This window comes from Antennarius striatus, chromosome 10 (assembly GCF_040054535.1).
Source record: "Antennarius striatus isolate MH-2024 chromosome 10, ASM4005453v1, whole genome shotgun sequence".
Classification (NCBI taxonomy): domain Eukaryota; kingdom Metazoa; phylum Chordata; class Actinopteri; order Lophiiformes; family Antennariidae; genus Antennarius; species Antennarius striatus.
In genome coordinates this window covers 205,857-227,201 of record NC_090785.1, presented here as the reverse complement: position 1 = coordinate 227,201, position 21,345 = coordinate 205,857, and the positions used below count along the sequence as shown (strand labels likewise).

Below are 21,345 nucleotides of genomic sequence, written 5' to 3'. Positions count from 1 at the left end.
CTGGTTAGGACTTGTTAGGATTGGTTAGGACTAGTTAGGACTGGTTAGGACTAGTTAGGACTGGTTAGGACTTGTTAGGATTGGTTAGGACTAGTTAGGACTGGTTAGGACTGGTTAGGACTTGTTAGGATTGGTTAGGAGTAGTTAGGACTGGTTAGGACTAGTTAGGACCGGTTAGGACTAGTTAGGACTGGTTAGGACAGGTTAGGACTAGTTAAGACTAGTCCAGATGGTTTAAGGCAGCTTCAGGATGTTGATAGGTCTGGAGGACGACCACTTCCTGTCGGCGTCATCGCCGCCCCTCCAGGACGCCCCCTGCTTGTGGATGGAGGGGGTGACTGGTGTTCTTAATGAAGGTCGTGGTGTAAAGGTCGTCTAATGAGGGGGTGTGACGACGGTCGTCTGTTAGCCTTCTTCCTCCCTGGGGGGGGGGGTTAAATCCTGCTGGCTCCTGTCCAAACAGGAAGTCATCCAGCACCAGACCGACGCCCACGCTGGTCACCTGATGGTCAGCTGTTTCCTGCTGATACTGGAGCAGAGGCTGCTGTCTGCTGCTGCTCCACAGGCGGGGGGGGCAGGAAACACAGACAGGAAGACAGGAAGTCCCGCCCACACCTTAACAACAACAGCTCAATCTGGCCTGTCTGTCTCTCTCTGTGGCGTCGGACGCTGCAGCTACACGCTAATAGTGTGTTTCTCCTTTAGAACACGCCAACAGCATGTTTCTTCTCTAGAACAGGCTAACAGCATGTTTCTTCTCTAGAACACGCTAACAGCAGGTTTCTTCTCTAGAACACGCTAACAGCTTGTTTCTTCTCTAGAACATGCTAACAGCATGTTTCTTCTCTAGAACACGCTAACAGCATGTTTCTTCTCTAGAACATGCTAACAGCTTGTTTCTCCTTTAGAACATGCTACCAGCGTGTTTCTTCTTTAGAACACACTAACAGCATGTTTCTTCTCTAGAACACGCTAACAGCTTTTTTCTCCTTTAGAACACCCTGAAAGCGTGTTTCTCCTTTGGAACACGCTAACAGCATGTGTCTTCTGAACACACAAGCTTTGAAGAAAGGCGGTGTCAACACGTGTGCCATCAGGCGTGACGACGCTCCGGCCGTTGAGGCGACTCTGGAGACGCCCGTGTGGACCTCAAAGGCTCCACTGAACGCCGGCACCGGCTTTGATGGCGCCAATCGCCATCGCCGCCGCGCAGGGGAGGCCTGCTAATGACGCTAATTAGGCATTAGCCTCAGCGCCTTATTTGGCTGTGGTGTGGTGTGTTTGGGGCGGGGGCCAATGAGACGCTGTGGACAAAAAGATTTGAACGCCTGTGGGGGCCGAGTGTGTGTGTGTGTGTGTGTGTGAGAGTGTGTGTGTGTGTGTGTGTGTGAGTGAGTGTGTGTGTGTGTGTGTGTGTGTGTGTGTGTGTGTGTGTGTGAGTGTGTGTGTGAGAGTGAGTGAGTGAGTGTGTGTGTGTGTGAGTGTGTGTGTGTGTGTGTGTGTTTGAGTGTGTGTGTGTGTGTGTTTGAGTGTGTGTGTGTGTGTGTTTGAGTGTGTGTGTGTGTGTGTGTGTTTGAGTGTGTGTGTGTGTGTGTGTGTTTGAGTGAGTGTGTGTGTGTGTGTTTGAGTGAGTGTGTGTGTGTGTGTGTTTGAGTGAGTGTGTGTGTGTGTGTGTGTGTGTGTTTGAGTGTGTGTGTGTGTGTGTGTTTGAGTGTGTGTGTGTGTGTGTGTGTGTGTGTGTGTTTGAGTGTGTGTGTGTGTGTGTTTGAGTGTGTGTGTGTGTGTTTGAGTGAGTGTGTGTGTGTGTGTTTGAGTGAGTGTGTGTGTGTGTGTGTGTGTTTGAGTGAGTGTGTGTGTGTGTGTTTGAGTCTTGTTCTCCTCTGGTCCTGATGAGAGCGTAAAGAGCACTTCCTCTGGGGTATCAAACCTTCCTCTGGGGTATCAAACCTTCCTATGGGGCATCAAACCTTCCTCTGGGGCATCAAACCTTCCTCTGGGGCATCAAACCTTCCTCTGGGGCATCAAACCGTCCTCTTGGGTTCTTGGGGGGGTTCCCCCCCAATGGAGGACCCATATTGACGTTGGGGGTTGATGCCCGCTGGCGGCCGTCATCAATAACTAATGATTGGGGTCATGTGATCTGAGAGGGCAACACGCCAACAGGAGAACACGCATGTTCCTGATCGATCTCTGCTTCTCTGCTGATGACAGCTACCTCCCCCCTCCCTCCCTCCCTCCCTCCCTCCCTTCCTTCCTCCTAGGGTTCTCATGGGGACATGAGAACATGAAGACATGATATGAAGACATGATGACATGAGAACATGAAGACATGATGATATGAAGACATGATGACATGAGAACATGGGGACATGAGGACATGAAGACATGATGATATGAGAACATGAAGACATAATATGAAGACATGATGATATGAGAACATGGGGACATGAGGACGTGAAGACATGATGATATGAGAACATGAAGACATAATATGAAGACATGATGACATGAGAACATGATGGCATGAGAACATGAGGATATGATGACATGAGAACATGGGGACATGAGAACATGATGATATGAAGACATGATGACATGAGAACATGATGACATGAGATCATGGGGATATGAGAACATGATGACATGGGGACATGAGGACATGAGAACATGAGAACATGGGGACATGAGAACATGATGATATGAAGACATGATGACATGAGAACATGATGACATGAGATCATGAGAACATGAGGACATGAGAACATAAGAACATGAGGACATGAGAACATGGGGACATGAGGACATTGAGGACTTGAGAGCATGAGAATGACACAGACGTGTATGATCAGGAGCAGGTAGACGTTGGTTCTGGACGCCATGGGGCTGCAGCTCAGGAACAAACAGGAGGAAGCTCCTGCTTCGGGACTGGTTCCCACATCCTCCCCCAGGAGCAGGTGATCCAGTCCCACAGAGGGGCTGGATCCTTTGTGGTGCTCATGTGTTCTAATTATGATGGAGGCACAACTTCCTGCCTCTCCAGGAATAGCTGCTGACATGAATTCAGATGTTCTTTGTTCGCCGCTCCCTCCTGAAGGATGCAGTGATTCCATTACAGCCTTTTGTGTGGCTGTCATCCTCCAGCCGCGTCGCAGGCGCCCTCGCTCAGACGAGAGACGGTTTAATCAGATTGATGTCCCCCCCCAGACTCAGGCGGCGGAGGTACGTGGGAAACACATTGAGTTATAAATGAAACCAGAAGCTGTTTCCTTCGTTTCTGACGCATCAGGCTGGAAACGAGCAGAAAGCAGCGGCTGGGTCTGTGCTGCAGTGACAACATCCCCAGCATCACAACCTTGAAGGACCTTCACTGGCAGCAGGGACGTAGTCCGGAGCCTCCGACCCTAACACGAGCAGGTGGTGCCCCCTGCTGGCCGCCCGGGCGAGGCGCGTCCAAACGTTCCGTCTCCGTTTGTGTCGGAGGCTGTTCAGACCCAAATAAGCCACAGGTAAACTGACTGCAGGTAAAACAACTTAAATCACACGAATGAAGGACAGAATCTCCATTTAAAAGTAATCTCCATGCTAATGAGGGGCAAAATGTGTTTTAGGCATTAAAACATAATTAACAACATGGAAACAGCCTTTAACGGAGCAGGTCGACGTATATTTTGTAAGAATATCGTTCAGTATTTTTCTATTATAAAACAAATGTCTCTACTGTGCAGCCTCGCTGGAGATGAATTTCAAAATAATCCACTTCCTGCGGACGATCCGCCCTTTATTTTGAAGAGCCCTCCCGTCTGGGGACACTTCCGTGTTCGCGTCGGTCCTACGAGCCGCCGCCGCCTGCAGTTGAGTGTGTGCCGGTCAGCAGCTCGGCCAGCATGTCCCTGGAGGTGGAGTCCGCTGAGTGAGTGTAACAACGTTATGAAGCCGGTAGTAAAGTAATGTTTGTCTCCACTTCCGGTCTCTGGAGGACGTTTCCGCTGGTCTCGTGGGGATGAGGCCTACCTCATCCTGCGCTCGCGTTAGCACCAAGCTAACACCAGCTAGCCCCGCGGAGGCTGTTTGTTCTAACGCCGGACGGACTGGTGTTAGACACGTTATACACCCTAAACTTCATTTAAACTCCTGATTTAAACTTTATTTAAACCCGATCTGCCTCTCGGAGCGGCTCGGAGCCAGTTAGCTGCTCCTCAGCGGTCACACGGGAGCCGCTAGCATGCTAACGGACGGATGCTAACGGACGCCTCCGTCCACCAACATCCGGGAGCTTTTAGTGTAATTATCCAGTCAGGCTCTTATTCTGATGTAACAACCAGCAGCTTCCGATCGGGGATCGATTAGGGGTCCTGGCTCTGATCACGTGATGACGGTGGGCCGTCTCTCCTCAGCGTCATCCGTCTGATCATGCAGTACCTGAAGGAGAACAACCTGCAGCGGACGCTCAGCACGCTGCAGGAGGAGACCACGGTGTCCCTGAACACGGTGGACAGCATCGAGAGCTTCGTGGCCGACATCAACAGCGGCCACTGGGACACCGTCCTGCAGGCCATCCAGTCGCTCAAGCTGCCCGACAAGACGCTGATCGACCTGTACGAGCAGGTGAGGCGGGGGGGCTCCTGGGGCGTCCCGTGGTGAGGCTCCTGGGGCGTCCCGTGGTGAGGCTCCTGGGGCGTCCCGTGGTGAGGCTCCTGGGGCGTCCCGTGGTGAGGCTCCTGGGGCGTCCCGTGGTGAGGCTCCTGGGGCGTCTCCCGGGGCGTCTCCTGGGGCGTCCTGTGCCTCTCCAGGTGGTGTGACCCCAGGGGTGTCCCTGCAGGTGGTGCTGGAGCTGATCGAGCTGCGGGAGCTGGGGGCGGCCCGCTCCCTGCTGCGGCAGACCGACCCGATGATCATGCTGAAGCAGACGCAGCCGGAGCGCTACATCCACCTGGAGAACCTGCTGGCCCGATCCTACTTTGACCCCCGAGAGGCGAGTCCACCGGCGACCAATCGCCCCCGTGTCCCGTCACCAGGCCCCACTTGTGGGGGGAGAGGGGTTCTGCCCCCACAGGCGGGGCAGTAACACAGGTAGGGGTGACCCTGATGGTGTGGTGTCCTCCAGGCGTACCCCGACGGCAGCAGCAAGGAGAAGCGGCGGGCGGCCATCGCCCAGGCGCTGGCGGGGGAGGTCAGCGTGGTGCCCCCATCCCGTCTGATGGCTCTGCTGGGGCAGGTAGGTTCAGAGAGGCCTCACCCGTCCTCACCCAGCAGCAGTGACGATGTGTGTTTCCCCCCCAGTCCCTGAAGTGGCAGCAGCACCAGGGCCTCCTGCCCCCCGGGATGACCATCGACCTGTTCAGGGGCAAAGCCGCCGTCAAAGACGTGGAGGAGGAGCGCTTTCCCACCCAGCTCAGCCGACACATCAAGGTCCTGACGTGGCCCCGGTGCAGGCCCCGCCCCCGTACTTCCTGTTGTAACTCTTCCTGTTTTTGTCCTCCCCCCAGTTTGGGCAGAAGTCCCACGTGGAGTGTTCCCGCTTCTCCCCCGACGGCCAGTACCTGGTCACCGGCTCCGTGGACGGCTTCATCGAGGTCTGGAACTTCACCACCGGCAAGATCCGAAAGGTCAGCCCACGGACACGCCTGTTAGCGTGTTAGCATGTGCTACGTGTGTGAGAAGCCCTGCAGACCTGAGCTGTGTGTGTGTGTGTGTGTGTGTGTGTGTGTGTCTGCAGGACCTGAAGTACCAGGCTCAGGACAACTTCATGATCATGGACGATGCCGTGTTGTGTATGTGCTTCAGCCGGGACACGGAGATGTTGGCCACCGGCGCCCAGGACGGAAAGATCAAGGTAGAGTGGCGCCCCGCCCCTGTTTGGGGGCGTCGGCACGGGGAGCTGGGGGTTCCGTTCCAGACAGCCTCCGCTGTCGTGTTGGCCCGTGTCCCTCACACCAGTCCAGAGTCCCGCCTGTAGACACGCCCCTCAGGTGTCAGGTGTCCATGTTCGGGGACTCTGATTGGTGGTGGTGATGATTTTATTGTCGTGTTCCTGCAGGTGTGGAAGATCCAGAGCGGTCAGTGTCTGCGGCGCTTTGAACGCGCCCACAGCAAAGGAGTGACCTGCCTGAGCTTCTGTAAGGACAGCAGTCAGCTCCTCAGCACCTCCTTCGACCAGACCATCAGGTACTGCTGCTCCTCCTGATGCTCCTCCTGATGCTCCCCCTTCTGCTCCTCCTCCTCATGAATGTGTCTCCTTCAGGATCCACGGCCTGAAGTCGGGGAAGACCCTGAAGGAGTTCCGCGGTCACTCGTCCTTTGTGAACGAGGCCACCTTCACTCCAGACGGTCACCACATCATCAGCGCCTCCTCGGACGGGACGGTCAAGGTGGGCGGAGCCCCCACACGCTGTCCAGCACCACCTGCCCGTGTTGGCACTGTTGTAAACACGCTGTAACCGTGTTGTAACCGTATTGTAGACGTGTTGTAACCGTATTGTAGACGTGTTGTAACCGTATTGTAGACGTGTTGTAACCATGTTGATAATTGGTCCTACCCGTGTCCTACCCGTGTTTGGTGCCCCACAGGTGTGGAACATGAAGACCACAGAGTGCACCAACACCTTCAAGCCTCTGGGCACGTCAGCGGGCACTGACATCACGGTGAACAACGTGCTGCTGCTCCCCAAGAACCCCGAGCACTTCGTGGTGTGTAACCGCTCCAACACGGTGGTCATCATGAACATGCAGGGCCAGGTGAGCGCCGCCACGCCTTAGCCACACGCTAGCCACACGCTAGCCACCCTCTAACGCTCCCCTGTGTTCCAGATCGTCAGGAGCTTCAGCTCCGGGAAGAGGGAGGGCGGAGACTTCGTGTGCTGCACGCTGTCGCCCCGCGGCGAGTGGATCTACTGCGTGGGCGAGGACTTCGTGCTCTACTGCTTCAGCACCGTCACCGGCAAGCTGGAGAGGACTCTCACGGTACGCTAGCCTCTTAGCATGTGTTAGCCTCTGTTAGTCTGTGTTAGAAAGCTCACGGTACGCTAGCCTCTTAGCATATGTTAGCCTCTGTTAGCCTGTGTTAGAACGCTCACGGTACGCTAGGGTTAGCCTGTGTCGTTGTTTAGCCTAACACTGTTGTGTTAGCAGTTAGCTGGAGGTTGTGAAGTCACTCTGCACTGAAGCCATTTTGCTAACTGGAGCTAACTGTATGATACCGCCCTCCCTCACACACACACACACACACACACACACACGTAAGCTGCTCCAGAGGCTCCTCCTCCTGGTGTTTCTATGGCGACAGCCTGCAAACGTTTGTAGCGGTTGGTTGCTAACGTGTGGCTCCGCCCCCCAGGTCCATGAGAAGGATGTGATTGGCATCGCCCACCACCCCCACCAGAACCTGATCAGCACCTACAGTGAGGACGGTCTGCTGAAGCTGTGGAAGCCCTGAGGGGGGGTCACCTCTGGACTCACCTGAGCCCCCACCTGCAGTCCGGTGGGCGGAGCCAGGTTCCCCTTCACCCAGATTGTCAGAGAGGGGCATGGCGTCACTGGCTTCATCTGTATGCTAGTTATTAACTTGCGGGAGGAGGGAACGTTTAGTCAAGGGGGGGGGGGTCACCAGAAGGCGGTGGGGTCAGACCCGTGTCGTCGGCTCCGATGAGGGGCGACGGAGGAGGGCGGAGCCAAGCGGCAGATGTTGGAGGGGCGTGTCAACTTTTTGTAAATGTGTTTTATTACTTTTGTTTTTTAGTCCCGATTCAGCGGCGCCTCCTGGGGAGGGGGTAGTGTTGGGGGTGGGGTAGGGTTGGGGGTGGGTAGGGTTTGGGGGGCGTGTCCTGCTGCATCATGTCTGTCATTAAAGCTGTCGACCCAGGAGGTTCTGTCCGTTCATTCGTGTCTCCGCCGCTAGCTGGATTAGGGGTTAGGGGGGGTTAGGGTAGGTGGGTTAAGGGGGCCAGGGGGTGTCAAAGGGGAAGCCGTTTCAATGACTCTCCTGATGCCAGGTTGCCATGGAGATGTGGATGCAGAGCATCCCCTTCTGTGAGGACAGCAGTCCTTCTGTACTCAGACTCATGAGCTTTCCAGGTACGGCAGAAAGAAACGGTGAGTGGAGACACCTGTGGTCACCTGCTGAACTACAACTTAGCACTACGGAAGCCTGCGGGGCCAAACAGCGCAGCAGCTCAAACAATCTTCTGAAACTAGTCAGAACACTCCCCGCCTGGTATGTTACTATACCACTACATACCCCTTAATAGTAACACTACACCTGCGTCAGGTCTCAGGTACATCTTGGGGGAACCATCTTTAACAACCTTGACCTCCACCTTACAGACTCTCATCCCGACCTGGAAAGGTGTTAACTATGAGTCCCGTTGGCCATTCATTACTTTTGGTTTGACTGTCTTTTAGGAGTACAATGTCTGCAAATTGCAGGTTGGGTTCGTCTCCTTGCCATTTTCTCCTTGGAGTGTCGCCAGGTACTCTTGATGCCGTTTCCAGAATGAATCAGCGAGTCCCTGGACTCTGACTCCTATAGAGGTCCTGAAGATAAAGGTCACCAGATGGCACAGACAGTCTGTGTTTAAAAGCATAGCAGGGGAAAGCACGGTTGGCATGTCGGGACCTGACGACACAGGAACTTTTGGCCATGCATTCATTATGGCGGCAACCTCTGCTCTCAGTGTCACAAGGACTTCATGTGTCAGACTGGAGCAACAAGCCATCTCAGATCATTCCCATACTCCACCCATAAGGGATGAGTGAGGAAGATTGGTACAGGTACAGTCTGGGTCTTCAAGGTAGGACTGAATCTGCGTCTTCTGGTGTTATGTCAAGTTCATTACATGAACGTGACGTTAGAGTTCATTACATGAAGGTGACGTTACAGAGTTCATTACATGAAGGTGACGTTACAGAGTTCATTACATGAAGGTGACGTTACAGAGTTCATTACATGAAGGTGACGTTAGAGTTCATTACATGAACGTGACGTTACAGAGTTCATTACATGAAGGTGACGTTACAGAGTTCATTACATGAAGGTGACGTTACAGAGTTCATTACATGAAGGTGACGTTACAGAGTTCATTACATGAAGGTGACGTTACAGAGTTCATTACATGAACGTGACGTTACAGAGTTCATTACATGAAGGTGACGTTACAGAGTTCATTACATGAAGGTGACGTTACAGAGTTCATTACATGAAGGTGACGTTACAGAGTTCATTACACGAAGGTGACGTTACAGAGTTCATTACACGAAGGTGACGTTACAGAGTTCATTACACGAAGGTGACGTTACAGAGTTCATTACACGAAGGTGACGTTACAGAGTTCATTACATGAATGTGACGTTACAGAGTTCATTACATGAACGTGATGTTACAGAGTTCATTACATGAACGTGACGTTAGAGTTCATTACATGAACGTGACGTTACAGAGTTCATTACATGAACGTGACGTTAGAGTTCATTACATGAACGTGACGTTAGAGTTCATTACATGAACGTGACGTTAGAGTTCATTACATGAACGTGACGTTACAGAGTTCATTACATGAAGGTGACGTTACAGAGTTCATTACATGAAGGTGACGTTACAGAGTTCATTACATGAAGGTGACGTTACAGAGTTCATTACATGAAGGTGACGTTACAGAGTTCATTACATGAACGTGACGTTACAGAGTTCATTACATGAAGGTGACGTTACAGAGTTCATTACATGAACGTGACGTTACAAAGTTCATTACACGAAGGTGACGTTACAGAGTTCATTACACGAACGTGACGTTACAGAGTTCATTACACGAACGTGACGTTACAGAGTTCATTACACGAACGTGACGTTACAGAGTTCATTACACGAACGTGACGTTACAGAGTTCATTACACGAAGGTGACGTTACAGAGTTCATTACACGAACGTGACGTTACAGAGTTCATTACACGAAGGTGACGTTACAGAGTTCATTACACGAACGTGACGTTACAGAGTTCATTACATGAACGTGACGTTAGAGTTCATTACATGAACGTGACGTTAGAGTTCATTACATGAACGTGACGTTACAGAGTTCATTACATGAACGTGACGTTACAGAGTTCATTACATGAACGTGACGTTACAGAGTTCATTACACGAAGGTGACGTTACAGAGTTCATTACATGAAGGTGACGTTAGAGTTCATTACATGAAGGTGACGTTAGAGTTCATTACATGAACGTGACATTACAGAGTTCATTACATGAACGTGACGTTAGAGTTCATTACATGAACGTGACGTTACAGAGTTCATTACATGAACGTGACGTTACAGAGTTCATTACACGAAGGTGACGTTACAGAGTTCATTACACGAAGGTGACGTTAGAGTTCATTACATGAAGGTGACGTTAGAGTTCATTACATGAACGTGACATTACAGAGTTCATTACATGAACGTGACGTTAGAGTTCATTACATGAACGTGACGTTACAGAGTTCATTACATGAACGTGACGTTACAGAGTTCATTACATGAACGTGACGTTACAGAGTTCATTACATGAACGTGACGTTAGAGTTCATTACATGCTACGACAAAGTTCGTACCTGGGTCTGACCGGAGGGACGGGGTAGGGAGCTTAGCAGGACCCCTGATGGCGGCGAATCTTGGAAGTGCGTTTATGGAGCTCGATGCTGACAGATTGTCCTCCTCCATATGAACTGCTCTCGTGACCACACAGGTGAACATGACAACCCTGCGTTTGCTCTCTGAGAGGCCCCCCCGGTAAGACGAGCACAGACACCACGGTCCACACACATCCAATCCAACCTGTGGACATTTTTTGTTTTTCTCCCTGTCGACCTTCTGCAGGTGACGGTTGTGTGTGATGTCATCAGTCTCTCCTCCCAGAATCCATCTGGCAGACCTGACGGCTCCTTCAGGGATCTTCCCGCCCTGGTGTGCAACCTGCTCGTGGTAAAAAGCCCCAACCTGAACCCCCGGGACGTGACGCGTGACCGGCTGCCACACCCCCCCGACGACGGCTTCTTTCGCTGGCTGGTTACATCGTACGCCAGCACCAATCAGGTGAGCCCCCCTGTCCATCGCCACCACGGTAACCAGTGTAGGGGGCGTTGCTAACACCGTCTCACATGTGATGTCCAATCCGGACCAAGGGGTGTGTCACCACATCAGCAGCGCCGCCTGGCTCACCATACCAGGAAGTCCAACACGGCAGGCTTCGCCCCCTCCGCCCACACCTGCCAGGTGATGTACGACCACACCCCACCATTTGTGACTTCCACCTCACCAAGCCGCCCCCCCAAAGAAGGAGCGGCCCCCACAGCGGCACCCACGGACGCTGGGCGCCGCCCCCGGAGCCCGGCAGTCCGACGGGCGAGGAGGGGTGACCACGCCCGAAAAAACCCCAGAATAGAAGTGTTGATGACATCAGCTGTTTCTGCTTCAATCAAAACTTTATTGGTAACGAGTGACAAACAAGACACGCCACCTCAGGACAGGATGGACAGCTTCCATTGGACGCCGGTCCTTATCTTGGGCGGGACCGGGGCGTCGGCAGCTGCAGAAACAGAAGTGATGTCAGACATGTTCAGACGCCACCAGGAGGCGCCGCTGGTCCGCTCACCTGGCTGTGATGTCATCGCCCGCTGCTGCTGATAGGACGCCGTGATGCTGTTGGAGGTGGAGTCAGGTCCGGTGAGCTGAAACAGTCCCTCAGGTTAACGTCTGGGGACACGCCCCCTTGCCCTGCCCCCACCGTACTTACCAGCGCCGCCCCGCCCACCGGGCTTTCAGGCCACACCTCTGGAAGGGCCGCCTCCATGTCGCTCAGCACCTGGTCGTACGCCCGCTGCAGAGGCTCCGCCCGCCGGTCCAGCTGGAACCGCACCAGTGCCCTCAGGAGGGCGCCCACCTCTTCTGCAACAGATGGGGGGGGCAGACGGTCAGGGCGGGGCCAGAGGCTCAGGGCGAGGCCACACATGACCTCACCTCTCATGCCGTCGGCGGTGGCGACCACCTCCCCCAGGGCGTGCATCAGCGCCTGCTCCTCCATCGGCCCCCCCTCCTTCAGGCTCAGTTTCTTCCTCTCTGCTTTGCGCCGGTTCTTAGACGACCTCCTGGGGGGCGGGGCGGGGGGGTGAGTGGCGCTCCAGGTGAGGTCATCGACCTCACGAGGGCGCCGTGACACACTTACGAGGAGGTGTGGCTGTGGGCGTGGCTGTGGGTGTGTGTGGAGCCCGTCACGCTGCTGGCCTCCGAGTACAGCTCTGCCTCCGGCCCGTCGGCCCCGCCCTCATCTGGAGACACAGGTCGTGGTTAACGCTGGGAAAACGAGCTGTGGGGCGGGGTCACGCGTGTTCTCACCCAGCAGGTCCAGCCCCGCCCTCTTCTTCTGCTCGCGGACCACGCCCAGACGGCTCCGGTGGCGTGAGAACGACGCCCACTGGGCCTCCAGGAAGGTCGTCTGTGTGTCCACGGCTGGGGGTGGGGTGGGGAGGGGAGGTCAGTGGCTGTGACCCGGGTCACAGGGGTCACCGGGGTCACCAACACCTCACCTTCCAGCAGGGCGGGCTTCAGGTTGGTCTCTGTGATGTCGTGCCGGTTGTGCAGGTAGATCTGAGGACAGAGGAGGGGTCAGAGGTCAGGGGTCATGGGGGGTCAGCTGGGTGTGTGTTCACACTCACCAGTCGGAGCGCCTCCTCCCACAATGCACCAGTGATCAGAGCGGAGATGGCCTCCTCGCAGTCCTGTCAGGAGCAGAGGGTCAGCCTCAGGCGTTTCCTGTGGGTGTGGCCTGTTGCCGTGGCGACTCACCTTGGCGTACTGGTCCAACAGCAGCGCCGCCTCAGAGAACCGCCGCTGTTCCGTTAGCTTCCCTGTGGGGGGGTGAGAACCTTCAGGGTTCCGTTCACACCGCCATGATGGCTCCGCCTACCGGTTGCCGTAGTTACCTGCCAGCTGGCGGGCGAGCAGGGCGACCTGCTCCGGCGGCAGCGGGACCTGCTCGGCTGCGCAGACGGCGCTCCTCCAGCTGCAGCAGCTGGCAAACGCCTGCAGCGCCGCCGCCGCGTCGCCACATCGCCATAGCAACAGCCCCGCCTGCTCCGCCTCCCGGCGCTCCAGCAGGTGCTGGGCGTACTCCCGGCTCAGAGCCAGGTGCTCCGGCCCGTCGGGGTACAGGCGCAGCGCCGTGGGGTACAGGTGCTGCTCCTTCACCAGCGCCAGCGCCTCAGGGAAGTGTTCCGCACCTGAGGACACACGCAGGTGAGGCCCCGCCCACGCCCCCGCCCCCCCACCGTACACCTACCGCAGCGGCTCAGGTGCTGCAGTGCGGCGCCGTAACGCCTCAGGTGGCGGTCGATGGTGTAACGCTGGTAGGGGGGGTCCAGCCCCTGCAGGCGGCGCAGGAAGGGCAGGTACTCCTTAGGGTCCTGGGGACAGGAGGGCACTGATGCATTGTGGGAGCTAGGATGAGTGCCACGCCCCCAGGCCACGCCCTACCTTCTGCGACCTCTCGGCCACCATCAGCACCAGGGGCAGGTCGTAGGTGCCCAGGGCGTGGTCCCACAGCTGCCCCCCCTCCACCAGCAGGACCAGGTGCCTCAGCGCCTCCTCCGCGCTCACCGCCGGGCGGGCAGGGGGGTTCACTGGGCGGGGACAGGAGACACCGGTCAGGTGACGCTGATCGCCCTCCCCTGAGGGGGCGGGGCATCGGGGGCTCACCTCGCAGGTCGTGGACCTTCTGCAGGGCGACCCCCAGCTCCGCCTTCTTCACCAGCGCCGTCAGCACCGACAGGAAGTACCTGGGGAGGCACAGGTGAGGGGGGGCTTGGGTGAAGGGGGGCCCTCCTGACAGGTGGGTGCCCCCCCCCGGGCGTGGGCCCACCTGTTGGCCCCCAGGCGCTCCACAGTGCTCCTCACGGCGTCACAAACCACCTCCACCTTACGGCCGGGGGCGGGAGGGGGTGGGGCTGGCCTGCCGGAGGGGCGGGGGTACATGCTGCAGGTGGTGTCCTCCTCCCTGGGGAACAGACAGGTGAGGCTGGGGAACTGGGGGGGGGGGGGCACAGGACCAGAACCCCACCCATCCTACCTGAGCTCAGTCAGGAACAGGTTGATGTGGGGGGGGGAGTCCAGCTGGGTGACGAAGGTCTCCAGGTGGTCCAGGAACACCTGCAGGAGGGGCGGAGTGTGAGGGCCACATGGGGGCGCGGCTACCAGGCGGAACCACTGGGGGGCGTGTCCTACCTGAGGGTTGTGGTCGTACAGGAAGTTCAGGTCGACCCGCAGCTTCCTGGAGCAGAGGAACGCCTCCCGGAACCGCAGCCTGATCCGACCAATCAGAACCGACCCATTAGACACCATCAGAACCGGCGAATCAGAACCGACCAATCAGAACCGGCCCAGTTGTCCACTCACCCGTCCAACCAGGACCTGATCTGAGCCAAAACCAACGAACGATGATGAACCGTCTCCAGGTTCCCCCGGGGCATCTGGAGAGAGAGAGAGAGTGTGTGTGTGTGTGTGTGTGTGTCTGTACTGTGTGTGTGTACTGTGTGTGTGTACTGTGTGTCTGTACTGTGTGTCTGTACTGTGTGTGTGTACTGTGTGTGTGTACTGTGTGTGTGTACTGTGTGTCTGTACTGTGTGTGTGTACTGTGTGTCTGTACTGTGTGTCTGTACTGTGTGTGTGTACTGTGTGTCTGTACTGTGTGTCTGTACTGTGTGTGTGTACTGTGTGTGTGTACTGTGTGTGTGTGTGTGTGTGTGTGTGTGTGTGTGTGTGTGTACTGTGTGTCTGTACTGTGTGTCTGTACTGTGTGTGTGTACTGTGTGTGTGTGTGTGTGTGTGTGTGTGTGTGTGTGTGTGTGTGTGTGTGTGTGTGTACTGTGTGTCTGTACTGTGTGTCTGTACTGTGTGTGTGTACTGTGTGTCTGTACTGTGTGTCTGTACTGTGTGTCTGTACTGTGTGTGTGTGTGTGTGTGTGTGTGTGTGTGTCTGTACTGTGTGTCTGTACTGTGTGTCTGTACTGTGTGTCTGTACTGTGTGTGTGTACTGTGTGTGTGTACTGTGTGTGTGTGTGTGTGTGTGTGTGTGTGTGTGTGTGTGTACTGTGTGTCTGTACTGTGTGTCTGTACTGTGTGTGTGTACTGTGTGTGTGTACTGTGTGTCTGTACTGTGTGTCTGTACTGTGTGTGTGTACTGTGTGTGTGTGTGTGTGTGTGTGTGTGTGTGTGTGTACTGTGTGTGTGTACTGTGTGTCTGTACTGTGTGTCTGTACTGTGTGTGTGTACTGTGTGTCTGTACTGTGTGTCTGTACTGTGTGTGTGTGTGTGTGTGTGTGTGTGTGTGTGTGTGTGTGTGTGTACTGTGTGTCTGTACTGTGTGTCTGTACTGTGTGTGTGTGTGTGTGTGTGTGTGTGTGTGTGTGTGTGTGTGTGTGTGTCTGTACTGTGTGTCTGTACTGTGTGTGTGTACTGTGTGTCTGTACTGTGTGTCTGTACTGTGTGTGTGTACTGTGTCTGTGACCTGCAGCACCACTCTGGTGTCCTCTGGCACCACGGTGACGATCCTGCCCCCCCTCTCCATCTTCCGGAACGTCTCATCATTCCGCCCCCCCTCTGAGGACAGAGCCGCCTGCAGGCCTGTGGGGGGTCAAAGGTCACAACACCACTAACACCACCTAGCTTAGCGCTGCAGCTAGCGCTGACCTTTGACACTGAGGCCGTCCAGCTGGAGGCAGCGGCAGGTGTGGGCGTGGCTTGTGACAAGCAGGAAGCCGCCGCACACGGCGAAGGACGAAACCCCGGAGGCCAGCTGGGAAACAGGCGGAGACAAGTGAGCAGACGACCAATAGGAGGCGGCGCCCTGTAGGCGGGGCTCTACCTGCGTGTCTCCGGCGTACAGGTGGGACCGCTCCGTCAGGCCGAGGACGCACTCCTGCAGGAGAGGGACAGGTGAGGACACGCCCCGGTGGCTGTGGGCGGGGCCCGTGGGCGGGGCCTACCTGTCCTCCGACGCTGCAGACGGCCGTCTGGACGCACGCCGTGGGGAAGCTGACGCTGCGCCCGCTGGCGTCTGTCCACTCCTGTACCGCCGGCTCCGCCCCTCCTGCAGAGACAAACACGTCACATGACCGTCCATCGCCTTAGGGGGGGGCGTGGCCAGACTGACCCCAGAGCAGCTTCTGGATTCGCCCGTCCTCCAGCTGGAACGCCACCGCCCCCGTCTGGGGACAGGGCGCCACACTCATCACAGCCCTGCCCACTTCCATCTGCCACCTGGAACACAGGACAGGTGAGTAATGTCTGAGGGGGGAGGTCTTCCCCACCCACCCGACGGCCCGCCCCCGCCCACCTCACGGCCAGGGTGTTGGCGGCGTCCGGGTCTGGGCGGAGCAGCAGCAGGGTGGAGCCGGTGGGCGTAGGCCTGGGGACCACGCCCACAAACAGCTCCTCCTCCAGCCAGAGGAGATGGTGCAGAGACAGCGGCGCCGCTGGGGGGAGCCCCACCCTGGGGGGGGCACAGAAGACACACCAGGTTCTGATCAGACCCGCCTCCATCACAGCAGGTCTAAGTCCCGCCCCCAGCACCTCCTCACCTGAAGGTCATCTTGAGCACCAGGGGCGGGGCCACCGTACGGAACCCGTCCACGCCCCCGTCGGCCCGCTGGCCTGCGTCCGGGACGAAGACGGACACGCCCCCGTCGGCCGTCAGCGCTGCCAGCTGATTGGTCCTCGGGGGCCGCTGGAGGAAGCTCACCTGGCTGACAGGTGAGGGCAGCTGCAGCTGGAACGAGCTCATGGGGGGAGGGACCACGCCCTGCCTGAAGGCTGTCACCAGCACCTTATCTGGGGGGGGGCACACACACATTAGCACCACACCTGGCATGGGCGTGTCCTCTGTTCTGATTGGTCCTCACCCCCATCGATCACCGCCACGCCCGCGTCGGCCCCCCCGCTCCGGTCAGTGGTCAAGGTCCAGTCATAGGTGAGGGGGGTCCAGCCGCGGGTCACCAGGTGGAGCCGTAGGGGCCGCTGGGGGTCCCAGCACACGCAGGCCGGGGCCCCCAGGGGCCCCCCAAACTCCAGGCTCTGCTTCAGGTACCAGTGGTAGTTCCCCACCTGCCACAGCTGGACTACACACACACACAGTACACACACAGTACACACACACACACACAGTACACACACAGTACACACACACACACACAGTACACACACACACACACAGTACACACACAGTACACACACACACACACAGTACACACACACACACACAGTACACACACAGTACACACACACACACACAGTACACACACACACACACACACACACAGTACACACACACACACACAGTACACACACACACACACACACACACACAGTACACACACACACACACACACACACACAGTACACACACACACACAGTACACACACAGTACACACACACACACACACACAGTACACACACAGTACACACACACACACACACAGTACACACACACACAGTACACACACACGCACACACACAGTACACACACACACGCACACACACAGTACACACACACACACAGTACACACACACACACACACACAGTACACACACACACAGTACACACACACACACAGTACACACACACACACACAGTACACACACACACAGTACACACACAGTACACACACACACAGTACACACACACACAGTACACACACACACAGTACACACACACACACACACACAGTACACACACACACACATACACACAGTACACACACACACACACACACACACACACACACATACACACACAGTACACACAGTACACACACACACACACACACACACACACACACACAGGTTCTGATTGGTTCTGCTCGTCTGCTGATTGGGTCAGAGCCTGTGTGACTCACTGTAGGCGGGGCCCAGGTTGTCTTCTGTAGCCACGCCCTCCAGCCACACCCCCAGCACCGAGGAGTCGCTGTTCCACATCAGCGCCCTCACCTGGACAGAAGCAGAACCACACCGGTCAGGGTCTGGCCCTCGGGGCCGGGTCTGGCCCTCGGGGCCGGTTCCGGCCCCCGACCCTACCTGCAGGCGATCCTTGCTGGGGGGCAGGCTGAAGTCCCCGTGCAGCAGGCCGTTCTTCTCCAGGAAGACCACGCAGTGCTTGTGGGGGCGGCGCTGGGCGGCGGCGATGAGGGCCCCCGAGGGCCTGAGGAGACAGGAGGCTTGGTGAAGACCCCCCACTCAGGAAGCGGGCCCCCCCCACTTCAGGACCTCACCTCCAGCACAGCGCCTCCTCCAGGCCGCTGACGGGCTCGCTGGTGGCCTGCAGGACGCCCTCCCGGTTCCACACCCGCACCTTCCTGGCCCCGCCCTCAGGACAGACCACGCCCACCGCAAACAGCTGGCCATCGCCTCGCCACGTCACCCGTGGCTGGCCGTCGTCCCACGACGCAGCCGGCGCCACTTCCTGTGGGTGAGTTTAGTTTGGTCACGCCCACCAGCAAATCACGCTCTTATTCTGAAAGGGTGTTCCTGTACCGGCTGCTTCCTCTGCGCCGCCTGTTTGCCCTCCGACCCGTGGAACTGCGTCTCCTTCCTGCCCCACCCCACAGTCACGAACTTCCCTGCAACGCACCAGCACTGGTCTCATCACTATAGTCTCATCACTATAGTCTCATCACTATAGTCTCATCACTATAGTCTCATCACTAGAGTCTCATCACTATAGTCTCATCACTAGAGTCTCATCACTAGAGTCTCATCACTATAGTCTCATCACTAGAGTCTCATCACTATAGTCTCATCACTATAGTCTCATCACTAGAGTCTCATCACTAGAGTCTCATCACTATAGTCTCATCACTATAGTCTCATCACTAGAGTCTCATCACTATAGTCTCATCACTATAGTCTCATCACTAGAGTCTCATCACTATAATCTCATCACTATAGTCTCATCACTATAGTCTCATCACTAGAGTCTCATCACTATAGTCTCATCACTAGAGTCTCATCACTATAGTCTCATCACTATAGTCTCATCACTATAGTCTCATCACTAGAGTCTCATCACTATAGTCTCATCACTATAGTCTCATCACTAGAGTCTCATCACTAGAGTCTCATCACTAGAGTCTCATCATTATAGTCTCATCACTATAGTCTCATCACTAGAGTCTCATCACTATAGTCTCATCACTAGAGTCTCATCACTATAGTCTCATCACTATAGTCTCATCACTAGAGTCTCATCACTATAGTCTCATCACTAGAGTCTCATCACTATAGTCTCACTACTGGTCTCACTACTGGTCTCACTACTGGTACCTTCACCAAAGTCGTCCTGATGGATTGGGACTTCAGTGATTGGCTCAAAGTCCTTGGTCATCATGACGATGGTTTCCTGACCTGAGAGCAAACAAAAGTTAACCAGTAATAATAACTAGTAAACCAGTAATAATAACTGGTTAACCAGTAACATTAACTATTTAGTTTTAATAAACCAGTAGAGTTAATCCTGACCGGTGGTGAGAACGACCAGCTCCTCATCAGGACTCCAGCTCATGGAGGTCAGACCACTGCTCACACTGCCCACACACTCCAGCTGGGGGCAGACACAGGTGACGTGGCACAGGTGACATCAGACACAGGTGACATCAGACACAGGTGACATCAGACACAGGTGACGTGGGACACAGGTGACATCAAACACAGGTGACATCATGCACAGGTGACGTGGGACACAGACACAGGTGACATCAGACACAGGTGACGTGGGACACAGACACAGGTGACATCAGACACAGGTGACGTGGGACACAGACACAGGTGACATCAGACACAGGTGACGTGGGACACAGACACAGGTGACATCAGACACAGGTGACGTGGGACACAGACACAGGTGACATCAGACACAGGTGGCATCCCAAACAGGGGACATCAGACACAGACACAGGTGACATCACGCACAGGTGACGAGGGAGGGGGACATCATTCCCATGATGCACTGCTCCAGTGTGCGTGTGCCGCTGACCTGGGACGTGTTGAGGTTGACGACGATGACATCACCACCCGCTGTGGCCACACAGACGGCATCGAGCTCGGACAGGTCCTGCAGGCCGACCACGCAACCGCCCCCGCCCCCGCCCTCCGGCAGGAAGCTCCCGGCCGTCAGCGAGGCCTCGGCGACCACCTGCAGCCAGACGGGGCGCCGTCAGAGCCTTACCGGCGAGGACACCTTGCTAACCGTTAGCTGCCCTCACCTGTCCGGTCCCCGGGTCAAACTCCACGATGGAGGCTTGGCTCGCCACCAGCAGCGTCCCCGTCGTGCCGCGCACCGTGACGGCCTGTGGACAGCCCGGGCCCCGGAGCGCCGGGCCCCGGAGCGCCGGGCCCCTGGAGCTCCTCAGGAGCTTCAGGTTCCTCATCTCACCTCAGCACGGACGGAAGACGCACCGGCGCAGCTTCCGGCTCGCCTCCTCTGACGTCACTAGGACGGTTCACACGGAATACTGAGGGAAAACAAACGCGTCACGTGACCACCTCCTGTGACGTCCTCAAACAGCGCCGAACATTTGAACCACAACAACTTCCGGTCACTTCACAGCCGTTTCGGTGTTTTCAGACAGCTTTAAGTTTCTGATTATTGATCATTTCTGCGTCACGTGATCCTGGGCCGGCAGTAACGGTGTAGCTGTGACGGAGATCGATCGATCAGTAGATGGTATCGGTAGGTTTAAGACCGAGCTACCGGCTGTCGGTAGAGCCTCCGTAGCTCCGGTGTCCGACGGTGGGACTATCCGTCCCAACTTACCGTCAGACGAGCGGAACGAAGCTTCAGGCGCGGATCCCCGCCGGAGGCCTTCAGCTGGGACACCGATCACAAACCAGCGCGAGCGTGAAACCAATTCTAGAACACGAGCCCTCCGACATCCAACCCAAAACACGCGCGTGGCTCCGTCTGCATCTTCACCTCTGACCTAGCGTAGCGACTGACGTAACCGCCGCGCCGCCCCCTGGCGGTGTGGAGGAGGAGACGCGACCCGTTCGTTCTGTCGGGTTTACATCTGAGTCACATTCATCTGAACGCTCCTCCGTCAAACCGAGCGCTGACTCAGCTTTTGTGTGATCTACAAAAATAAAATAAAATCTGTTTTCACTTTAATTTGGTTTTTACACATTTTCCTTGTAGCCTGATTTAATGTACGAAATATTAATACAATTAATTTTAGATCAGGAAACGGCTGCTTTTTTAGGGAACAATCGTGTCCTGAAAGTTTTTCAGATTTAAAATTATTTGTTGTAATTTCTCAGAAACGTCCGGTTG

At 55.8% G+C, this 21,345-nt stretch overlaps 2 protein-coding genes across 2 annotated transcripts; one reads left to right on the top strand and one right to left on the bottom strand.

The window, feature by feature from the left end:
• Positions 1 to 3,798: 3,798 nt before the first annotated feature.
• Positions 3,799 to 7,762, top strand: smu1a (SMU1 DNA replication regulator and spliceosomal factor a). The gene is made up of 12 exons (XM_068325341.1): positions 3,799 to 3,910; positions 4,395 to 4,605; positions 4,820 to 4,972; positions 5,105 to 5,215; positions 5,281 to 5,409; positions 5,487 to 5,606; positions 5,717 to 5,833; positions 6,038 to 6,165; positions 6,242 to 6,368; positions 6,568 to 6,735; positions 6,808 to 6,960; positions 7,334 to 7,762. The coding sequence occupies exons 1-12, from the start codon at positions 3,885 to 3,887 to the stop codon at positions 7,430 to 7,432; spliced, it is 1,542 nt and encodes a 513-aa protein (XP_068181442.1). The 5' UTR covers positions 3,799 to 3,884; the 3' UTR covers positions 7,433 to 7,762.
• Positions 7,763 to 11,437: 3,675 nt separating this feature from the next.
• elp1 (elongator acetyltransferase complex subunit 1) lies at positions 11,438 to 21,071 on the bottom strand. The gene is made up of 34 exons (XM_068325190.1): positions 20,833 to 21,071; positions 20,282 to 20,530; positions 20,053 to 20,211; positions 19,539 to 19,620; positions 19,344 to 19,424; positions 18,555 to 18,640; positions 18,293 to 18,483; positions 18,099 to 18,222; positions 17,921 to 18,011; positions 16,927 to 17,142; positions 16,606 to 16,855; positions 16,362 to 16,517; positions 16,179 to 16,285; positions 16,012 to 16,115; positions 15,891 to 15,944; positions 15,716 to 15,821; positions 15,534 to 15,649; positions 14,422 to 14,495; positions 14,251 to 14,329; positions 14,096 to 14,175; positions 13,889 to 14,023; positions 13,726 to 13,805; positions 13,504 to 13,649; positions 13,310 to 13,433; positions 12,954 to 13,250; positions 12,817 to 12,878; positions 12,687 to 12,749; positions 12,558 to 12,618; positions 12,367 to 12,480; positions 12,197 to 12,299; positions 11,992 to 12,119; positions 11,768 to 11,919; positions 11,627 to 11,702; positions 11,438 to 11,560 (listed from the first exon to the last, which is right to left on the bottom strand). Exons 2-34 carry the CDS (start codon positions 20,444 to 20,446, stop codon positions 11,493 to 11,495), a joined length of 3,930 nt encoding a protein of 1,309 aa, XP_068181291.1. The 5' UTR covers positions 20,447 to 20,530; positions 20,833 to 21,071; the 3' UTR covers positions 11,438 to 11,492.
• Positions 21,072 to 21,345: the final 274 nt, after the last annotated feature.